Source organism: Cinclus cinclus, chromosome 5 (genome assembly GCF_963662255.1).
Source record: "Cinclus cinclus chromosome 5, bCinCin1.1, whole genome shotgun sequence".
In the NCBI taxonomy this organism is placed as follows: Eukaryota; Metazoa; Chordata; class Aves; order Passeriformes; family Cinclidae; genus Cinclus; species Cinclus cinclus.
This window is the reverse complement of record NC_085050.1, coordinates 63,472,678-63,491,112: the sequence shown is the minus strand read 5'-3', so window position 1 is coordinate 63,491,112 and position 18,435 is coordinate 63,472,678. Positions and strand designations below refer to the sequence as shown.

Sequence of the window (18,435 nt, the reverse complement as noted above, 5' to 3'; positions counted from 1 at the left end):
AAATAGAAAGTTCGCAAAAAGGGTAGTAAAGAACATGGTTCCCATGACCTCTGCACAGCAGCATTAATTCTCAGCCTGAGAACCCTCCTGGCTGCTGTCAAGTCCTACCAGAACACTCTTGTGACTGCTTTGATGAGCTTGAGAAGAAATGTTGGTTGAGTATCATTCAAAGAGCATACACTACAGAACCAGAATGCCACCAAATCACTTCATTGTTACATCTCACTACTCCCAAAATCACTACAAATCTCTGCATGTGAGAGAACACTGAGAAATGCTGATCTTTATAAATTAGCATCAGAACTTCCCCCTTTTGTCTTTTTTTTCCCCCTCCTCTTTCAAAACGCTTTTTGAAGTCTCAGAGATAATCCTTGGTAACTTTAAAGTGTCTGTTACCAATTGCACAATGAAAATAATGCATTTTTAATTATGGAAGAAAAAAGCTATAAAGCTATGACAGAGCTGTCTAGAAAGTCCAAGAATAGTACTGAAGTCAAGTGGAGGCAAAAAAAGAAACAATTCAAAGTATTGAAATCTGGAGGACTTGTTTCATAGCAGTTTACCAAAGATCTTACAGGTCTGTGATTCTACTTAAAGAAGAGAAAGAAATATAATAGTAAATGTTATTGTCATATGCTTTCTCTCTTTTATGGCTAGATTCAGTGCAGAGCTATCAGGTGATTTTGGCAGGAGGTGAATTAGGTGGGAACAACATTTTCCAATGAGATGGAAAAATCACTACATAATTTTTAACATTTAATAATCTTTCAGGGAAACACAGTGGAGAAAGCAAGCGTGTGTTTTAAGAGACTAAATAATAAATCTTCATCTATTTAAGAAGAAATTGTATAAATTTAAGTTTTAAATATTTAAACACCTATGATTTGCCTAAACAGGACTGCTTAAAAATATCCCTCTTTAATTGTCTTTGCTTTATTCTCTAATATTTGTTATCATCACATTTAAAGATAGACATACACTTGCAGTCTTGTTAGAATGCTTCTGAAAAGTACTCCCCACCTGGCTGGTGGTCATGGATCCTGCAGCTGCTTTGAGTTGGCTGAAAGTGCACACTTTTAGCTCATTGCAGTAAACCCCAAATAAGTAATTTACATGGACTTTGCTTTGCAAAAGAAAAAAAAAATGCACACATGGTCAGTCACAGCAACTCAGCCTAGAGGTTCTTTACCCAGCTCTTCTTCCAGCTGAGTGCAGTGTTTTAGATCACTTCAGTGTGGCTTTAAGCGCTGGTCCAGTTTTGGGCTTTCTTGAAAATATAGTGTAAGAGACTGTGATACCTCAAATTAGAGAGATGGGCAATCATCAGTTATAGGAAGTTTAACAAGTGAAGAGCCACATTCTGCCCCTGGGATGGGTCAACCCTGGATGTACGGACAGACTGGGGAAGGAGAGGCTGGAGAGCAGCGCTGTGCAAAGGGACCTGGGGGTCCTGCTCGATGGAAAGTTCCATGTGAGTCAGCAGTGCCCTGGCAGCCAGGAGGGCAACCCTGTCCTGGGGACATCAGGGACAGCACGGCCAGCTGGGCAAGGGAGGGATTGTCCTGCTCTGCTCTGGGGCAGCCTCACCTCCAGTGCTGGGGGCAGTTTGGGGTGCCACAATATAAAAAAGACATGAAGCCATTAGAGAGGGTCCAAAGGAGGCCGTGAGGATGGTGAAGGGCCTTGAGGGGAAGCTGTGAGGAGTGGCTGAGGTCACTTGGTTTGTCCAGCCTGAAGGAGACTGAGGGGAGACCTCAGTGTGGTTATCACTTCATCAGGAGGGGAAGCAGCAGGACAGGCACTGATCTCTTCTCTCCAGTGAGCAGGGATGGGACCAGAGGGAACAGCCTGAAGCTGTGTCAGGGGAGGTTTAGGATGGATGTCAGGAACAGGTTCTCCATCCAGAGAGTGGCTGAGCAGGTTGAACAGGCTCCCCAGGGAAGTGTCACAGCACCGAGCCTGACAGAGTTCAAGCATGTGAACAAAGCTCTCAGGCACCAGGTGTGATTCTCGAGATGGCCTGTGCAGGGCCAGGATTTGGACTTGGTGATGCTTGTGGCCCCCTTCCAACTCAAAATATTCTGTGATTTTATAAATAATATTCAGGAAGTGCATATTTTCAGCTCTAATAAAAGAACTTGATTTCCTGAAGAGAGCTTCACCTCCCTTGTGGGAGTGGTGGCTGACACTGGTGGCCAGTATGAGTTACCCACACCAGCAGGTCAGTGCACTTCTAGATAGTGCCACACACTTTGGATTGATTTGTTTGTGCACACAGAATCTTGGGCTTAAGCACTTCCTTAAAAAACAATTACACGTGAATATGCTGACTCTTCAAGACAAGAATTCATAGTTTGATTTTCTGTCTTGTGCTTCTGCAGTCTTTTAGTCTCATTTTTTGAGTCACACCATATAACAACCAAACTGATCTAAAAATTGAGGGCTTCTTAAACAATTATTACAAAATAATGAGGTTTTTCACTGTCTTCTCTTTTTATGGTTGACTTCCAATGCTGATAGGAGCAGTATCATCACAGCTCTAAGGGTAATGGGACTCCTCCACGTAAGCCTTATAGATTTTATTTTTTTCTGATACCAATCCCATCCAGTGAATATCTGCTGGTAAGTACAGTACAGCAAGCACGGGCTGTAGCTCTTCTTCCTAAACAGTGACTGCTCCATCAATCCAGAATGCTTGAGGCAGCTGAAAACCCAGGCCTCCTTCAAATCCAGGACCTCCTGGTGTGACAGCACAGTGTACCACAGTAATGGCAGCAAGCCAGTAAATGTAGATGCTGGAATTTTCAGCATTTGTGGCTGCAGTGATTTACAAAGGATTTATTTCTTCTGTTTTATCCCCACATCATAATTATTCTTAATTATTCCCAATGTGTTGTCTATCATACTCCAGCCTTCCTGCTATTTATTTCAATCCTTTCTCAGAAAGCTCATACGATGAGAGTGAATCATCCAGAATAATTAAGTAAATCAGCGGTGAAAGCCTCCTTCAGAGGAAACAGTTTTTCTAAAAGTTGCTGCTTTTAGCTGAATTTAATTTACAGTCATCTTAAGAATAATGACATTATTAAGGAAGTGATTTCTGCAAAAGTAAAAACATTTGGAGCTTCAGACTAGAATAATAATAAAGATGAAAAATCCATTCTAATCTTGTTAACCCTCAAATAGCCAAAATTAATTGCAGTTTATATCCTGATATTCAGCAGTACTTATGTGAGATTCATAAAGTATAAGTGATTTTGTGCAAGGATTTCTGAGACTGCATATGTCCTGTGTCATTTTCAGCAGCTAAAAAAGGCTCCCTTTTTTTTTCAAAATTACCACTAAGCTTTGAACGCTAAGAAGCATCGGAGTTTTTTGGTTTTCATCTTAAAAACATTCAAGGCCTAACTCTTAGAATTGCAATTTCATTTCTCACACTGAAATACAAATTCTGTATTGAAATTCAAAACCAGGTTCTCAGTTAGAGGCAATGTTTGTAAATAATAGCCTTGTCACCTGTCTAGGTTTCAGTATCTCTCTGTGAATAATGCACCAGCAGCTCTGCATAATACAGACATTGTTCTGATTAATTTGTATTAGCAACTGGAACTTTTAACTTTTTATAGGGAGGGTAACCCAGAGCTTACTAGTCTTTGAAGTCCCTACTACCTCACCTTCTCAAAAATAAAACTACTGCACTTTCCATAAAATAGAATTCAGCAACAAGACACCATTAGATGGGTTTCATGGGCTACAGATTAAAACTGTAGCTTTGTTTCTTGGGCTCCAGGAAACAAAGTTCTTACCGCCTTCCAGTTATAATAGGCAAAAAATCTTCTGATTTGGCTTCAATTACTTTAAACATTACTTTCTGCAAATCTGAAATGCCCACAGCCATGTCTTCTAGCATCCCTGCTTCTTCACCTAAATGAAAAGATTAAAGAGATTATTTACAGAGTTGGCAGATCAGTCACTGTATAGGCTAGAGTAAAGCAATATGAGGATTATATTTTCCAGTCTGCGCATCTAAAAATCACAATTCTAAATCCACAGTACAGTAACCTGCATAAAACCAGATTGGTTTATAGAACTGGTGACAATTCTGTGGCCTAAATGGTAACTATGAGTATTGAGCAACTCTGAACATCAACCTGCTCTGCATAGGCATAGAATAGCCTCAGAAAAGCCATTTTTCTCTATTCTTAAAGTATTTAAAAGGCTGTCCTGATGAGGGAGTACAAAGGTTTTGAGAATAACGACAAGCATCATTTGAAACAGAGGACAGTTATCTCCAAGTGAGCAACTGCATTAAAAAGCTGCACAAATGCTAAATTCCTCTGCTTTGGTCAAGATCTCTGATCTGGGGAATGATTCCAATAGATCTAGTTCAACGTTTGAAACATAAGGCAATTTCTCCCTCCAAATTTCCTTTTTAATACCTATCACATAATGGCATCTGTAACAATAAAAACTATTAATGAAACAGTTTTCAGGCTATCTTCACATTATCAGCATTAGTGATAAGGACGAGGGTGATATGGGCAGCAGCAGTTTAAATCTGCTGTTTGGATTAGCTTTATAAACCTGGTAGTTTTGGGTCAGGTCTGCATGGAACAATTAGCAGGTCATGTTCTCTGAGGAACTCGGAATGAAATAGGTTTGCGATTTTTGCTGCAGAATTTGACAACACAGCATCAATGACTTCAGCTGTGCTATTATGTGCAAGTCCGCTGTCTCGTAAGGACAATATTGGATTCAACAAGCCAAATTACTGGAAACAGAGCAGAGGTTAAAATAAGAAATTCCTGGGTAAACAGCTGGGCTGGGTACACAAGGAACTTTGTCCAAGAACAATACTTACTATATGTACTAAGGAGTCCTTCATATTGCACAAGCAATCCAACAGTATGAAGCTGTTGTAAAAATCCTTGATCATGTAAACCTGTGTGCAATTTGATTACGAATCCACAGACCAATCCAGCGAGCTGTAAAGGTAATTAAAACACATGCAATTAAGAGGTGCACTGTTACAAGACAAATAGTTAAAATGAGGCTTGCTATCATTATACACAACAGAGGTAATACCTACATATTTGAGAAAAACAGCATAGGTATTTCTGTTAAGTGACTAAATGATTTCATAATAATATATTATTGATGCTTTCTTTGAGGGGTGTGTATAAAGTAGTGAAATATTACATTAATTTATATTAGACAAGCTTAATTTCTTTTGTGGCATTGTGAGCTATTTATACTGACATAAATCAGACCAGAACCTTACTTGTCAGGCTTTAAACACCTAAGACTCTGAATTATGATGAATTTGAAAGTAGTTCAACCTCTAATGCAGCTGAATCTCCTTGGCAGTTGCAACATACAACTTAAGGGAGAAATTAAGTGAAATATTTTGAGAAAAATCTATCTGAAAAAATATGATCTACAGGAGAAGACACACAGAGCTTCAGTTATTTGCCAAAGGAACACAGTTCTAAGGTAAGACATGCTAATAGTCTTCAAACACTTAAAATAATGCCACGAACTGAAAACAAATAATCTGCTCTCTATTTCCAAGGTGACCAGAAGAAAAAAACTCCGTAGCTTGGATGCTGCCTGGCCAGTGCCCCATGAGGCCACATCTCTTTGTGGAGTGCTGTGTTCAATTCTGGGCTCCTTAGGACAAGAAACACAAGGAGCTACTGGAGAGAGTCCAGAGAAGGGGCACAAAGATGATTTGGGGTCTGAAGCATCTCTTTTATGAAGAGAGACTGCAGTAGCTGGGCCCGTTCAGACTGCAGGAGACTGAAGGGATCTCATTAATACACATAAATACCTCAAAAATGGTGCCAAGAGGAGTGCCAGACTCTTTTCAGTGGTCCCCAGTGACAGGATGAGTTGCAAAGGCCATAAACTAAAATACAAGACATTTCACTTCAGTGTGAAGAACAACTTTACACTGAGGGTGGCAGAGCACTGGAACAGGCTGACCAAGGAGAATTTGGAGTCTCCTTCTTTGGGTGTGTCCCTTTGTCACTTGCTCCAGGCGACCCTGCCTTGGCAGATGGGTTGGACTGGATGATCTCTAGCGGTCCCTTAACCCTACCTACTCTGTGATTCTCTGACTATCAGCAAGACATATTCAAAGTTTGACTTGAGAACTATATAACCTAGGAAGTGTAAAAATAGATTTCTGGATCTTTCTTTGTGCAAATGTGGAATTAAGCAACTTTTCCAGTCCATTGAAGACCTGTGCCTCTGACTCAGTGATAGAAGTACTGTGGATTTCTATTTACTATTTAGTTTCCTATCACATTATAAAATATTTAGGTAAATATCATTGAAATAAATGATATTTTGTGTCAAGTTGGAATAAAAGAACAAAATGAAAACCACAAACACAGTCATGAACAATATGCTTATAATTACAGCAACAGAAGGAAGTAAGTGACACAAGACAACCTACTGCTTGGCTAAAGACGATGTCTCTTCTTAGGGTCAGCATCAAACACTGGGGTAAACCACAGGCAAGTTCCTGGAGCAGGACAAACGCCATGGATTGCTTGGCCCTGGTCACCACCTCTCCCATGCAGTCCTTCAGTGTAATCACCAGTGGGTACAGCTGCTCATACCAGTCACCTAGAACAAAACAGGTCATTTGTTCCCAAGTGGAAAACTCGGAGTGAAAAACCCTTTTCTGCAAGGAAGGATAGCTGCAGCAGCTGTGTAGATCATTCTTCCCATTCAAACAACCCTGCAGCTCTCCCCAGACCATTGTGGGACCAGAAATGCCACTGGAGAACATGCTTATAAGTAGGACTCCATTTTACTACTGGGACTGGAGTTAAATCCCTGGCCTGAAACCAACTGCACCGTGAAACCACAACCGTTTTTAACAGTTCCAGCATCTCTGTAAGACTTGTATTTAAGTGTCACAAACAGAGTATACAGGGAAAAACAAAAACCCTCACATGAAGATAAAGACAGTGATGAAAATCTCCTGTTCTTTCCAGGACTTACAACTGGCTACGTAAGAAATGAAGTAGCATCAAAAATACAAAAACAGGGAGAATAACCATATATTTAAGAAAAAGTGGGTGCTGGAGGCCAAAACACAATAAAAAATAGCTATCTAGAAGGGGACCACCTGCTTAATGTACAGGCTGGAAATATATTAGGCTTAAGATCATATTCCTTTTTTTTTTAAGCTTCTCTCCATATTGTTCTTTAAATATTTAGAGATACTGAACTCATTTCTAGCTATAAGAGACATGTAGAACTATTTTGAAACATGTTTTGCTCTGTTAAAATACATGCTAGGAATATCAGGAAAAAAAAAACCTAACCAGTGAAATGATTGAAAAATGTGGTTCCTTAATACATTAAAAATGAAACAGTGATAACTAGGAATGGAGAAAATCAAAACATCTTACACAAACCTGCCCAATAATCCCTGCTGTTCCTGAATTTTACAGGATTAAATAAAATCAGACCTGCATTGTAATTGCATGTGGCCTTGCCTACCCTATAACTTGACTAAATAATAATAAAAAACCCAACAAATAAATCCCCGTCCTTCTGAATCTACACCTCAGTTTCATTGTACAGTTTAAAATGAGAGAAATCAACGCTCTAGAAGAATCTATATAAAAGTTGAGAATGCAACTGATTGAATACAGCCCATAAGTGGCTCATATTTTTTTGTAGAGTAGTGTAATTAAGAATCAATGGTAAGTAACATCTGTTGTAATTAGGTGCAAGACAGCAGCATGTTGTTTCAGGTAACATTCTCAGTCAGGCCAGTGAAAACTCTCATTTAGTACTGAGGAAGTTCTTTAGGCAGGAAGACACAGCTGCCTGCTGCCAGTCAGTTTGGCTGAGCTCTAGAAAAACACAGAAGTTTAATAAAACTGTAGCCAAGAAGACTGGAGAGAACTTTGAAAGCTGGGAGAAATTACAGAAAATAAGGAGCAGGAAAGGGGAACAAGGACAGAGTAGGCACAGAGAACAACCTGAGCTCCTTTACTGTCTTTGTGGTCAAACAACATGTGTTTAACACAGTCATTAATATATTCATGAGTAATACAGACTGATGAAGTGGTCCCTGGAAAACAGCAGTTCCAAAGTGAGTGTCAGCCTGACAAAACAGATCATAAGCCACCCCCAGGTACAAGCTCCAGCAACAAGAGGTGATTTTATGCATGCCATTGACTAACAGTGATGACACACTGCATGCCAAGGTCTGGCGAACAGGTTTTAAAGACTCCTGGCAAAATGGAGAGCTTGCAGAGCAGAGCTACCAGGATTTACAGTTTAATCTCCTTAAGCTGATGAAAAGCACTGAGCATCAACTTGAATTCCCCTCTTCATGAGGAGAAAATAACAAGAAATAACTGGGGTGTTTATTCTAGGGAATAAAGCAAAAGAACAAACAGAGGCTGCTGCAAAACAGATGAGTTCAGAAATAAGGTAGACAAAAAGCTGTGGTGTACTGGAAGTCAGGGCAGACAGACCAAGAAATCAAAACTCTCCTGTCTAGTGGAATTACAATAATTAATTTAATCAACAAACATATGCCAATAAAAGCAACAGCAGCAAAATATGCAAAAGATGTACTTCACACTGAACCAATAAGCAGGGTTGTATGTGGTAAGAACAGAGTTTGTTGGCTGCTTGTTACTTGAGCAAATAATGAAAAATATTATACTTGGCCATTTTAAAGTAGACTTGAAGGTACAGCAAACTGACATCTGTTCCTCGGCTGTGGGAAAGGAGAGCTGGATAAAGACACAGCCAAGGATGCGGCAAATACTCTGATAGCCAGGGCAGAAAAAGCAGAATTTCTAGAACTAACCATACTTCTTGAACTTGCTATTACAATTTCAGGTTATGTGGATAGCGCTAAAGAGCATTTCTGAAAGCCTTTTTCATAAAAGAAGAGCATGTCTGGACAGGAGAAAGGGGAATGGATTCAAACTGAAAGCGAGTAGGTTTAAATTAAATATTAGGACAAAATTCTTCACAGTGAGGATGATGAGAAACTGGCACAGGTTACCCAGAGCAGCGGTGGATGCCCCATTCCTGGAAGTATTCAAGGCCAGGCAGGATGGGACTTTGAGCAGCCTGGTCTAGTGGAAGGTGCCCCTACCTGAGTGTTGCAGGTGGGTTGGCATAAGATGCTCTTTAAGGTCCCTTCCAACTCAAACCATTATTTAAACTTATGAATATAGGGGGTCACATACTGACCACATGCCACATAATACCTAGATCTGTTTTTACTGAGCTGCCACTTAACCAGACCATCTGCACTGTGGATTTCTGTTTCTTCAGGAATGTAACTTTGTATTTCTCCTTGCTGAACTGCATCCTAATATTTCAGTGCTCTGTTTCATCAGAGTCCATTCTAATCCTGCTCCCACAGTGCTTAAAGCCTCTCCCATCTTTAAGCATCTGCAAATTTTATAAGCATCATCCATATTTCATAAGGCAAGTCAGTAATAAAAATACTGAATAATACTAGAACCCAGAACAAATCTAAGTGGATTCTCTTCCATGCAGCCTTCCAGGCTGGCAGTAAACAACTGATAACCACCTTCTGTTATGATTTTCAAAATTATTTTGCACATACCTTGTGGTATTATTTTCTCACAACATTTTTTGAGGGGAGACTACATGTTTGGAATACTAACTTATTAATCTACCAACAAAAGTAATTTTTGTCCCTAACAAAAGATTTGGAATTCTCAAGGCCATTTTTTCATTAAAGAACATTCACACTAAATTTATTAAAAATAAATCCTACTGAGTATTTAATGTCCCAAAGAATACAGAAGCTTTCTTACATACATATTTAGTTTTTGGTAAATAATAAAAATTCTAAATTTGTAGAAAACCTTATCCTAGCAACTGAGAAAATATAAATTATAGAACATAGAGTTGCACAGGTCACTAGTAAAGAAGACAATCTTTCTGTGATTAAGTTTTCCAAAACAATCTTCTACTCCTTGCTCACACTGAAACTTCTCAATCTCAGTTAACAAGGATATCCAGTCCCCAGAAGGTGGAGCTAGTTGGCAAATCTGAGAGGGATTGCACTGTTTCTTAAAAAAAAACCCAAAAAACAAACAAAAAAAAAAAAACCAAACAAAAAAAAGAGAACGTTCATGAATGGACAAGTATATTCTCATGCTTTGCTTAAAATCAAAATAAGAGGCATATCAGAGACTGAGATCTTAGAAGAGCCAAGTCTTGGAAGAAAAAAAAAAAGTTGCCTAATCTTTGCTCTGGTAAAACAGCACTGTGTCATTTTTTATGCTGGATGTCCTGCTGCAAATACTCCAGCAGGAATATGAATGAGGATCATTCACTAACAATGAAAAAAAAGCCCAAAAATCCATCAGTAACACCTACTTTTATGTAAGTACTGCAGCTTATAAGTTGTTCCTTGAAACTGAGAAGCACTGTGAAACTGAAGTTTGTGAAACAAATAAAAATTGTATTTTGAAGCTTACAAGTAAAATTAGTAGATTTTGGAAAACAGGATTGTCTTATATGCAAGGCACAAATATAAAATACTGATGCAATTCATAAACAGATACTGCAAAGGGATCTCTAAAGGAGTTCTCTTAGAGGGACTCTGTAGAATCACTTTTTATACATTTTAAATATAATATCTTTCAGAATACCTTTGTAGAATCACTTCAGGAAGGGAATAATACAGATCATTGCTTTTAACACGTTCAAGGACTCACACACATTGACTCTTCAGATCTCAACTTTGTTTAAATTAAAATCACAATATTTGTATCCACAACACAGTAGAAAATCCTTTTAAAAAAAGGCTGAAGAATTAACTGAATGAGTAAACATCTGAAAAAAGACATTAGGAGCAAGAACAAGGAGACTGCAGGATGACTGTCAGGTTGCTAAAATGACATGGGCAGCCTGTCAGTTTGGAACACTCAGCACCCAGAACGACTGTCAGAGCTTCCTGATGAAGCAAAGAAACTCAGTACAAAAATTGTGCTAGTCAGCCACTGGAAACTGAAACAAGGCATAAAAACTAAACATATTAAAATAAAGAATGGAAGGATGAAATTAACAAGATAGTACCACTGCTATGCAGTTAGAATGAGATTAAATCAAAAGTGTATGTTTGGCAAAGCACTGAGTAAATATTCCATGTCCATTGCCAAGAGAGTGGTGGCAGTTCAGTCTGTGACATGATTTGCCCTTTGGTTACTGGAAAATGCCCTTCGGTTCCACTTTTCTATAATCAAAAGGCCTACACAGGCAAATGACCTCCTTAGCACCCAGTTAGTCAGTTCTGCATGCTCGTATCCAAGTTGCAGTATGTCAAACCACACATTAAATTTGATAAAGTTTGGCAGAAAAGCAAGCTCCTGCTCTTTTCAAAGCCAGGCCCACTGAAATGCTTATTAAAATATGTCAGTAATCCAAAAAGGAAAAGTACTGATGCTTCAGAATAGCACTCCTATATCCTTTCGTCCCAACAACAGACAAAAAGCCAATTTTGTCACTGCTGTTTGTGCCACCTAAAATCCACTAATGGCTTTAAGTCACTTCAAAACCTAAATGGTGTGAAGTTAAAAACTAAACCTTATATAAAAAAGCAGAAGAACACAATGTTGCACTCTTAAAGCAAAGGAAGACACTACAGACATATAAATATACATGTAACATACACAAATATAGATGGAATAGCAGATACCCACAAGGTAACCTTTCACTTGAGTTAATCAATATCTGAATAAAAATATTCCATGACAGAATTGAAATGATAAAGGCAAAACAACATAAATGGGCTGTCTTGATATCACAAACTGGATATTAGACAAACTCTGTTTTAAGGTAAAAGGGAAATCAAATCAACCAACCAACACAGAGCAGCAGTAAATCCCTGAAAACACCATGAAATAATTAACCCAGATTTATATTTTACTCACCTAGGACAGGAACAGTCTTTTAATTTATAATTTTTTGGAGGGATGTTTAAAAAGACTGAGATGATTTCACATTTTTAACTTTGTACCATAAAGAGGTCAGTGCCTTATTTCTTTATTTTGCCACTCAGCTCTTGGAGCTCAGTTTATCTCCAGCTGAGGGCTAAGCTCTTTGAGAAAGGAGGAGGCTTTGTACTCATAATGCTGCAGCAAGTTCTCACAGGAACAACAAAAACCTGAATACTTTTTCCTGGTATTCCTGCACTTTAAAGTAGCAGTTTACTTTGCACAGTTTGGGTGTCCAGAAAAGTGATTTTTAATACTTGGGATTTATTATTCCATTGCAATTATCTAAGATCTTCTACACTGTCACATGGATTAATAGTTAAACCCAAAACCATCTAACCATACATACACGAGTATCTCAGCATGTTTAGTCACAGTGAAAACAGAAAGAGAAGACAAAGGTAATAAAAGACAAAGCCAAGGAAATCAAATACACTTTAAAATAGGAGTAATGGATAAATCTTGCCCTGTGAATGCTGTGCAACTAAATATTTTGACACCTTGTTTTAGTTTGTTGATTCAGTTACACAGTCTGTCTTTCCCTTACACATTTTTCTGCTTCTGTCTATAACCAAAGTACTTAGAAAAAGTACGGCTGAAGGGGTTGTCATGTATTGCTGGGCTACATTCAGCCCAGGTAAGGATGCCATCAAAAAGAAAAGGATGACACAGAAGTGAGAGAGAAAAGGGGGGGAAAAGGGGCATAAGTAAAATTGATGCAAAGACAAGCTTAAGGGAAAAGGAAAGAAAAATGTGAGGAAAAAGAAGGGAAGAGAAAGCTTTTCACATGTGATTACTCCAAATAAACTGTCTCCTACTCAAGGAGTTTCCTACCACAGGAAATTTTTTCATCTTCCTGACTAAACAATATTTTATAATAAAACCTTTTCTGAAGATGCAAATAAAACCAGCACATTATTTTATTTCCCACTTCTACCAGCATTGCATTGGAAGGGATGCACTGAAAGGCATCAGTGGGGATCAGTGCCGACCCCCAGGGCACTGAAAATCAGAAATTTTGAATCTAGACTTATGCAGTCCCCAACAGGTATCAGATCATACAAGAAAAATTAACCCAAATACTTCTGTAACCATGTGGGTATGAACAGAGGTTTCCTCTAATTCCAGCTAGGAAATGGGGACACATTCTCCAGGTGCTCTTTGCCACCTGTGCTGAAGGTTATCAGTGGCCAATCCACAGAGCTTGCCATTCTATAATTCACTTAAAGGCAAAATCCAGGTGCAATCACACTGGCAACTCAAATTGTTTGAGATGTGGTGGATCCTGGATGTATCAAATGAGGGAGTTCTCACCCAGGGCCAGCAGAGGAAGAGCTGGGTGGGAGCTTTGATAGGATAATACAAGGAGCAGATGGAAACAGAGCCGCTTTCAGCAGCCCAACACTGAGATCTGTCAGGGGCTGTGTAAGCACCAGAGCAAACTGCTGTGTTTCACTGGCACCTCTAAAGCTCCAGGACAGACTTTCACATTCTGACTCTCATGGAAAATGAAAAGGCAAAAATAAAAAGAATTTAATGCTGTCACATATTTCTCCAAGGCAAACCAAACGAGTTAAAAGAACAACAACAAAAAGCAAACCCTTTCCTTAAAAATCCTTCTACTCCTCCTGATTTATCCTGCAGAGGATTCATAATCCTGCAACTGATGAAACCATAGCATGTTACCTTGGTAACTGTAACTCAAATTCAGTCTTTAGAATACACTCAAAGGTCAGACTGCATGAAAAGTTAAGGCTAAGGAAGGTATAATTCACATTGAAAGGCAGAGTACAGGAGAAAAAAGTGCTCCAATATTTCCAATTACAAAGATTCCAAACAATAAATACAAACATGTTCAGGAAAAAAAAAAAAAGAACAAGATCACACAACGTCACCAGTGAGACTGCAAATATAAATCTATTTTGGGAAACTCTGAATGCATGTTACAACAACATCTGTATTTATATGAAGATGTTATTGCATCAAATTATTGTCATAACATTTTCTGTCATCTAAAATGAATATTTGTGTATTCTTTGAAAGGTCTTTCACTGCTGTATGCTACAAAAAAACAAACCAGTCAGGTTCACTAAATAAACAAAAATTTTACCCCATATTTTCATCCCATATAAGGCGTATTTGTCAATATTTTGTTCAAAACTGCATTCTTTCTTACAAAAGCAGCTCAATTTCTCTGAGGATTAACTGCAGCACTAAAGCAGTTTCAGACTCAAAGATCAATTTGTGCCCATACATTTGCAGCGTTAATGAAATACATTTTGCTCAAATATGCTCAAATTATGTATAATATATAATAGCAAGATGTGGCAAGGTTTTCATTTATGTCATGACTGTGAATTGTAAGTAGCACAAAAGTCTGTAATTTTAGAAATGGATCTATGGGTGTACAGACAGCATGATTTTGCATCTAGGAAAATGCTGTGAACTCACAAGCAGGCTTCAAGTGTAAAATGAAGCAGAATTAAGGCCAAATTTATAACTGTAAACTTGGAATCTCAACCTCTGTGTAGGTGCTCCACAGTGCATCCTCAGGGTTTCATGTTAAATTTCAGAGAGGGAGATGCAGAGAAAAACAACCATCTAAACCCATATTCTCAGAGAATTCAAGCATTAAAAATTCTGATCCCAAAGTTCTGAAAATCATTAGGGAACCAGCTTTGGCACACACCTGGATAGCTCTTCAGAAAGCTCCATCTTTAAAGTTAGTTCTATAAAAGAAAGCAATTTTAAAATGTCTCCATTTCCATCTGACCTTGAAAGTCCTATAAACTGTCCAAGACATTCCAAAAGTGATGTCTTACTCAAAAAGAACACAAAAAATAGCAGCCTGCCCCACAAATCTCTGCAGTTCTATGTGAGGGAGTGTTACAGAACTTTCAGGGCAGCTCAACAAAAGCACTGACTACTCTCACTGAAGGACACCTGTACTGATTAAAGAGGAACAGGGATGGCTCTGGAACACAGGAAAAATGAAGAATTTATTCCAGCACCATAGCAGTTGAATACTTTTTGTGTCCTTTGCCCACCACCTCCAGAAGACAACTTCTCATCTGGGTGAAACTCATCTATAATTTTCTAACAATTACAGCTTAGCAAGAGCTACCTTTGATTCTACTTGATGGCTACCTATTATAGTACTTAAAATGATGTAACTTTCCTTTTATTTTTTTGGCTTGTGACCTAAAAGCTCTAACCAATATTCCATTTGCCTCTGTAGGGTGTGAGTCTGAATTAAAGCTATGAACACACTGAAGACTCAAATGGACTGGTTAAATCCATAGCATGGCATATAGCAGAGGACATGATTAGGGGGTTGAAGAGAATGAAGGAAATTATGTAAAAGTTCATGCTGGCATGAACTAGGCATGTCAGAAAACATTCAAAAATAATTGTCCTAAATCATACCTTTTCTTTTAGATAGAGGAAGGAGGTCTGGAAAGCTGAACTTTTTGTTCCATAACTATGAAATACAGACAAAACCTACAACGTGCATTTCTATGCATACACACACAAATGCACTGCAGTCACTTGGGGCAAAGTCTGGCTGAAAGTATACTACTACCACTTTACCTGCAGAACATTTCTACAAGACATTCTGGACTTCTAACAGTAGCAGGAAAGCTTGTTAGCAGCACAGGGAAGAGAAGGGAGTTAGGAACAAGAATAATATTCAATTTTTCTCTTTTAATCACAATGATTATGCTTGGGTTCACCATATAAGGATTCTTCTAATTTCAAAACTACACCTACCTGCCTGTTAAATATTAGTACCTTCTCTGAGGAAGGTGTAGAAAGCTGTGTTGATATTTTTAACCTGCAAACCTTCACTAGAGAACAGAGATGATAACATCTACCTCTCTAACATTACATGCCTGGTAGATGGAAACTTAGAGAACCAAACAGATGCTCTCTGGAATATTCATACAAAACCAAGTCCTACACCCCTGGCACTGAAAACAAGGATTCCAGGACTCCAGCACAAAGTTCTCATACTGGTAAAAATGCAGATGTTACAGCTGCATTAAAAATCAATTCTACAACCAGAATCTCACAGAACATATCAGTACTAGACAAACAACATACAGCTAAAAAACATAATTTTAATTCTTGCTATGGAAGAAAGACATTACAAGCGAGTACTGATAATTTTAAAACTTTTGATACAAAATGATGTCATTAAATTCTGTGGAGAACATGTAAGGAAAGATACAGGATAAAATGCACAGTGGAAAATAAAACCCGTCCAAACTATACAAAGCTCCATAAAATAAAGTAGTTCTGTTGGTTTGTTGTTTTGTATGGGGAGTTGTTTTATTTAGCTGAAGAGTGGCACAAAGAGTGGCACTGGTTTCCTTGCCTTCGTACTACCACCACTATCACTAAGGATCTGTTCCATTTGTTGCCACACACTTTCAGAATAGAAAGTCTCATCAGACTTATTAAACAGATCTAATCTATGCATCAAGAATGCAAACAAGAATAAGCCATAGGAGAAGATCAGAAGATCTGGTGACAAAGACCCACTGTGGATAAAATTTTTTTTACATCATCCCAGGGAATTATTCCACTTGGCCTTTTGACACAAGCTGACAGGTATATCCAGGTAGACATGAATTTTATCAAATCAGAAAACAAAAATCAGTATACCACTTCAGAAAAGTGGAAGGGTTTGCAGGAGAATGATGCTGATACAGATTGCTCACCTTACCTTACAAGTTTTCCATGAGGTAAGACACAGTCCAAATTTTTTCCCTCAAAATACTACATGCAAGTAAAATCTAAAGTAAATTAAATTACATCAGCCTTCAAAAACAAAACATTGTGGCTTCAAAAGTTTACACTCCAGCACAAACAATTGAGCATGGCAAGCAGTCTGAGCACACAATAAAGCTGTACTTTGACAAATAACCTCCCTACAAATGTGCAAAACCTTGCTATTAGCACTCTCAAAGATACTATGGAGTCTTCTCTAGATGACTTTTCTGTAGTTATTTAATTTTTTATTAACTCTTGTCAATGATTCAAAACAAAATAAGGGGGGTTGCTTACCACCTGTATGCAACACCTTGCAATCTGCTGCTGAAGGCTCATTTTCACCCTCTTGAATGTTGCTGATGTTATCTTTTTCAAGCAGTCTGTCCACCATGGCAATAAGGCAGTTCAAACTCTTTGCCACATTGGCCCACACCCTGTCCTGAAAAGAGCAGAATTATCACTGCATGTTACTGAAGAAGGAAAAAAAACAAACCAAAGCAAAAAAAAAAAAAAAAAAAGACAATAGTAATTTATTAACCTCTTATAGTTGAGACAGACATGTCCAAATTACTAGAAACATTAGATGTCTGCATGACTTTTTCTCACCCTTCTGCCTATTACCAACCTAAGCCTTTTTTAACGGAGATTTTTCTTGCAGTGTAAATGAACCCAAACTCTTGTGGTTTTAGACACTGGAGAACACATGCTTCAAACTTGACATGAAAATGCAGACCAAGTTTCACTTCTAAGAGCAAGGAACTGAGGAGTTTGTCTATTTAAATGATACCTTAAGAGTGCAGACATACTCAAAGCCTTGCCAAATCAAACCTTGTGTGGGACTGCCAGTTTTGCCATAGTACTTAATAACCTCTTTTTTGATAATTTAACATAGCCTTTATTTTATCACATCAGTTACTCTGCTGAAGCAAATGTTAAATTCAAGAATTAGAATGAGAAACTTGCTGTCATGGCATGCTTACTACATAACACAATTTCAGTTTCATTCTTCACCTCTCACATTAACTGCAGCCATGACACTTAACTGACTTGATAATAAATAAGAGAACTATAGAAGAAATAGAGTGGTAGAAGAAATTCTGTATGAGCAGAGAACAAAAGAAATAATGTGGAGCATAGAAAAGATCTGCTATGGAACAGAGATGTAGGGAGGGTCCTTAAGGTGCTTGATGCTACAGAAATCAAAGCTCTTGCACCTACTTTTGCAGCACTAAATAAGTAGGAAAAAAAGCCATACAAGAAATGATGCTGCACACAAGACATGCAATCAGACTAAAACCAAACCACAACAAACTCACAGAAACCTCTCCCCTCCATGTACATGTTTCAATCCTGAGTCATTCTGAAAATAATGCAGAGCAACCAGAGTTTGCTTGAGGGTTAAAAATGGGAAGGCAGTATCACTACTATGTTTTGTACTTTACAGTGCCAGAAGCATTATGTATGTGCCAAGTCTTCAGGCACAAAAATGAAGTTGCGAAAATGAGAGAAGGTTAAAGAAAACTGAAAACCTAGAGAAATACCATAGCTTCATATAAATGGCAACACCTGGATTTTGAGTGAAGGCAAATCTAGAACTACTACTAAGGCAAACATTTAAATCCAATGTTTGAACTAT

General features: G+C 38.2%; 1 protein-coding gene across 1 annotated transcript in view; it reads right to left on the bottom strand.

The window, feature by feature from the left end:
- The window catches only part of INPP4B (inositol polyphosphate-4-phosphatase type II B), a 252,322-nt gene that overhangs the window by 37,209 nt on the left and 196,678 nt on the right, over positions 1-18,435 (bottom strand). Inside the window, 4 exon segments of the mRNA XM_062493100.1 lie at positions 3,807-3,924; positions 4,862-4,985; positions 6,461-6,633; positions 17,094-17,238. Coding sequence (XP_062349084.1) covers positions 3,807-3,924; positions 4,862-4,985; positions 6,461-6,633; positions 17,094-17,238 — 560 coding nt within the window.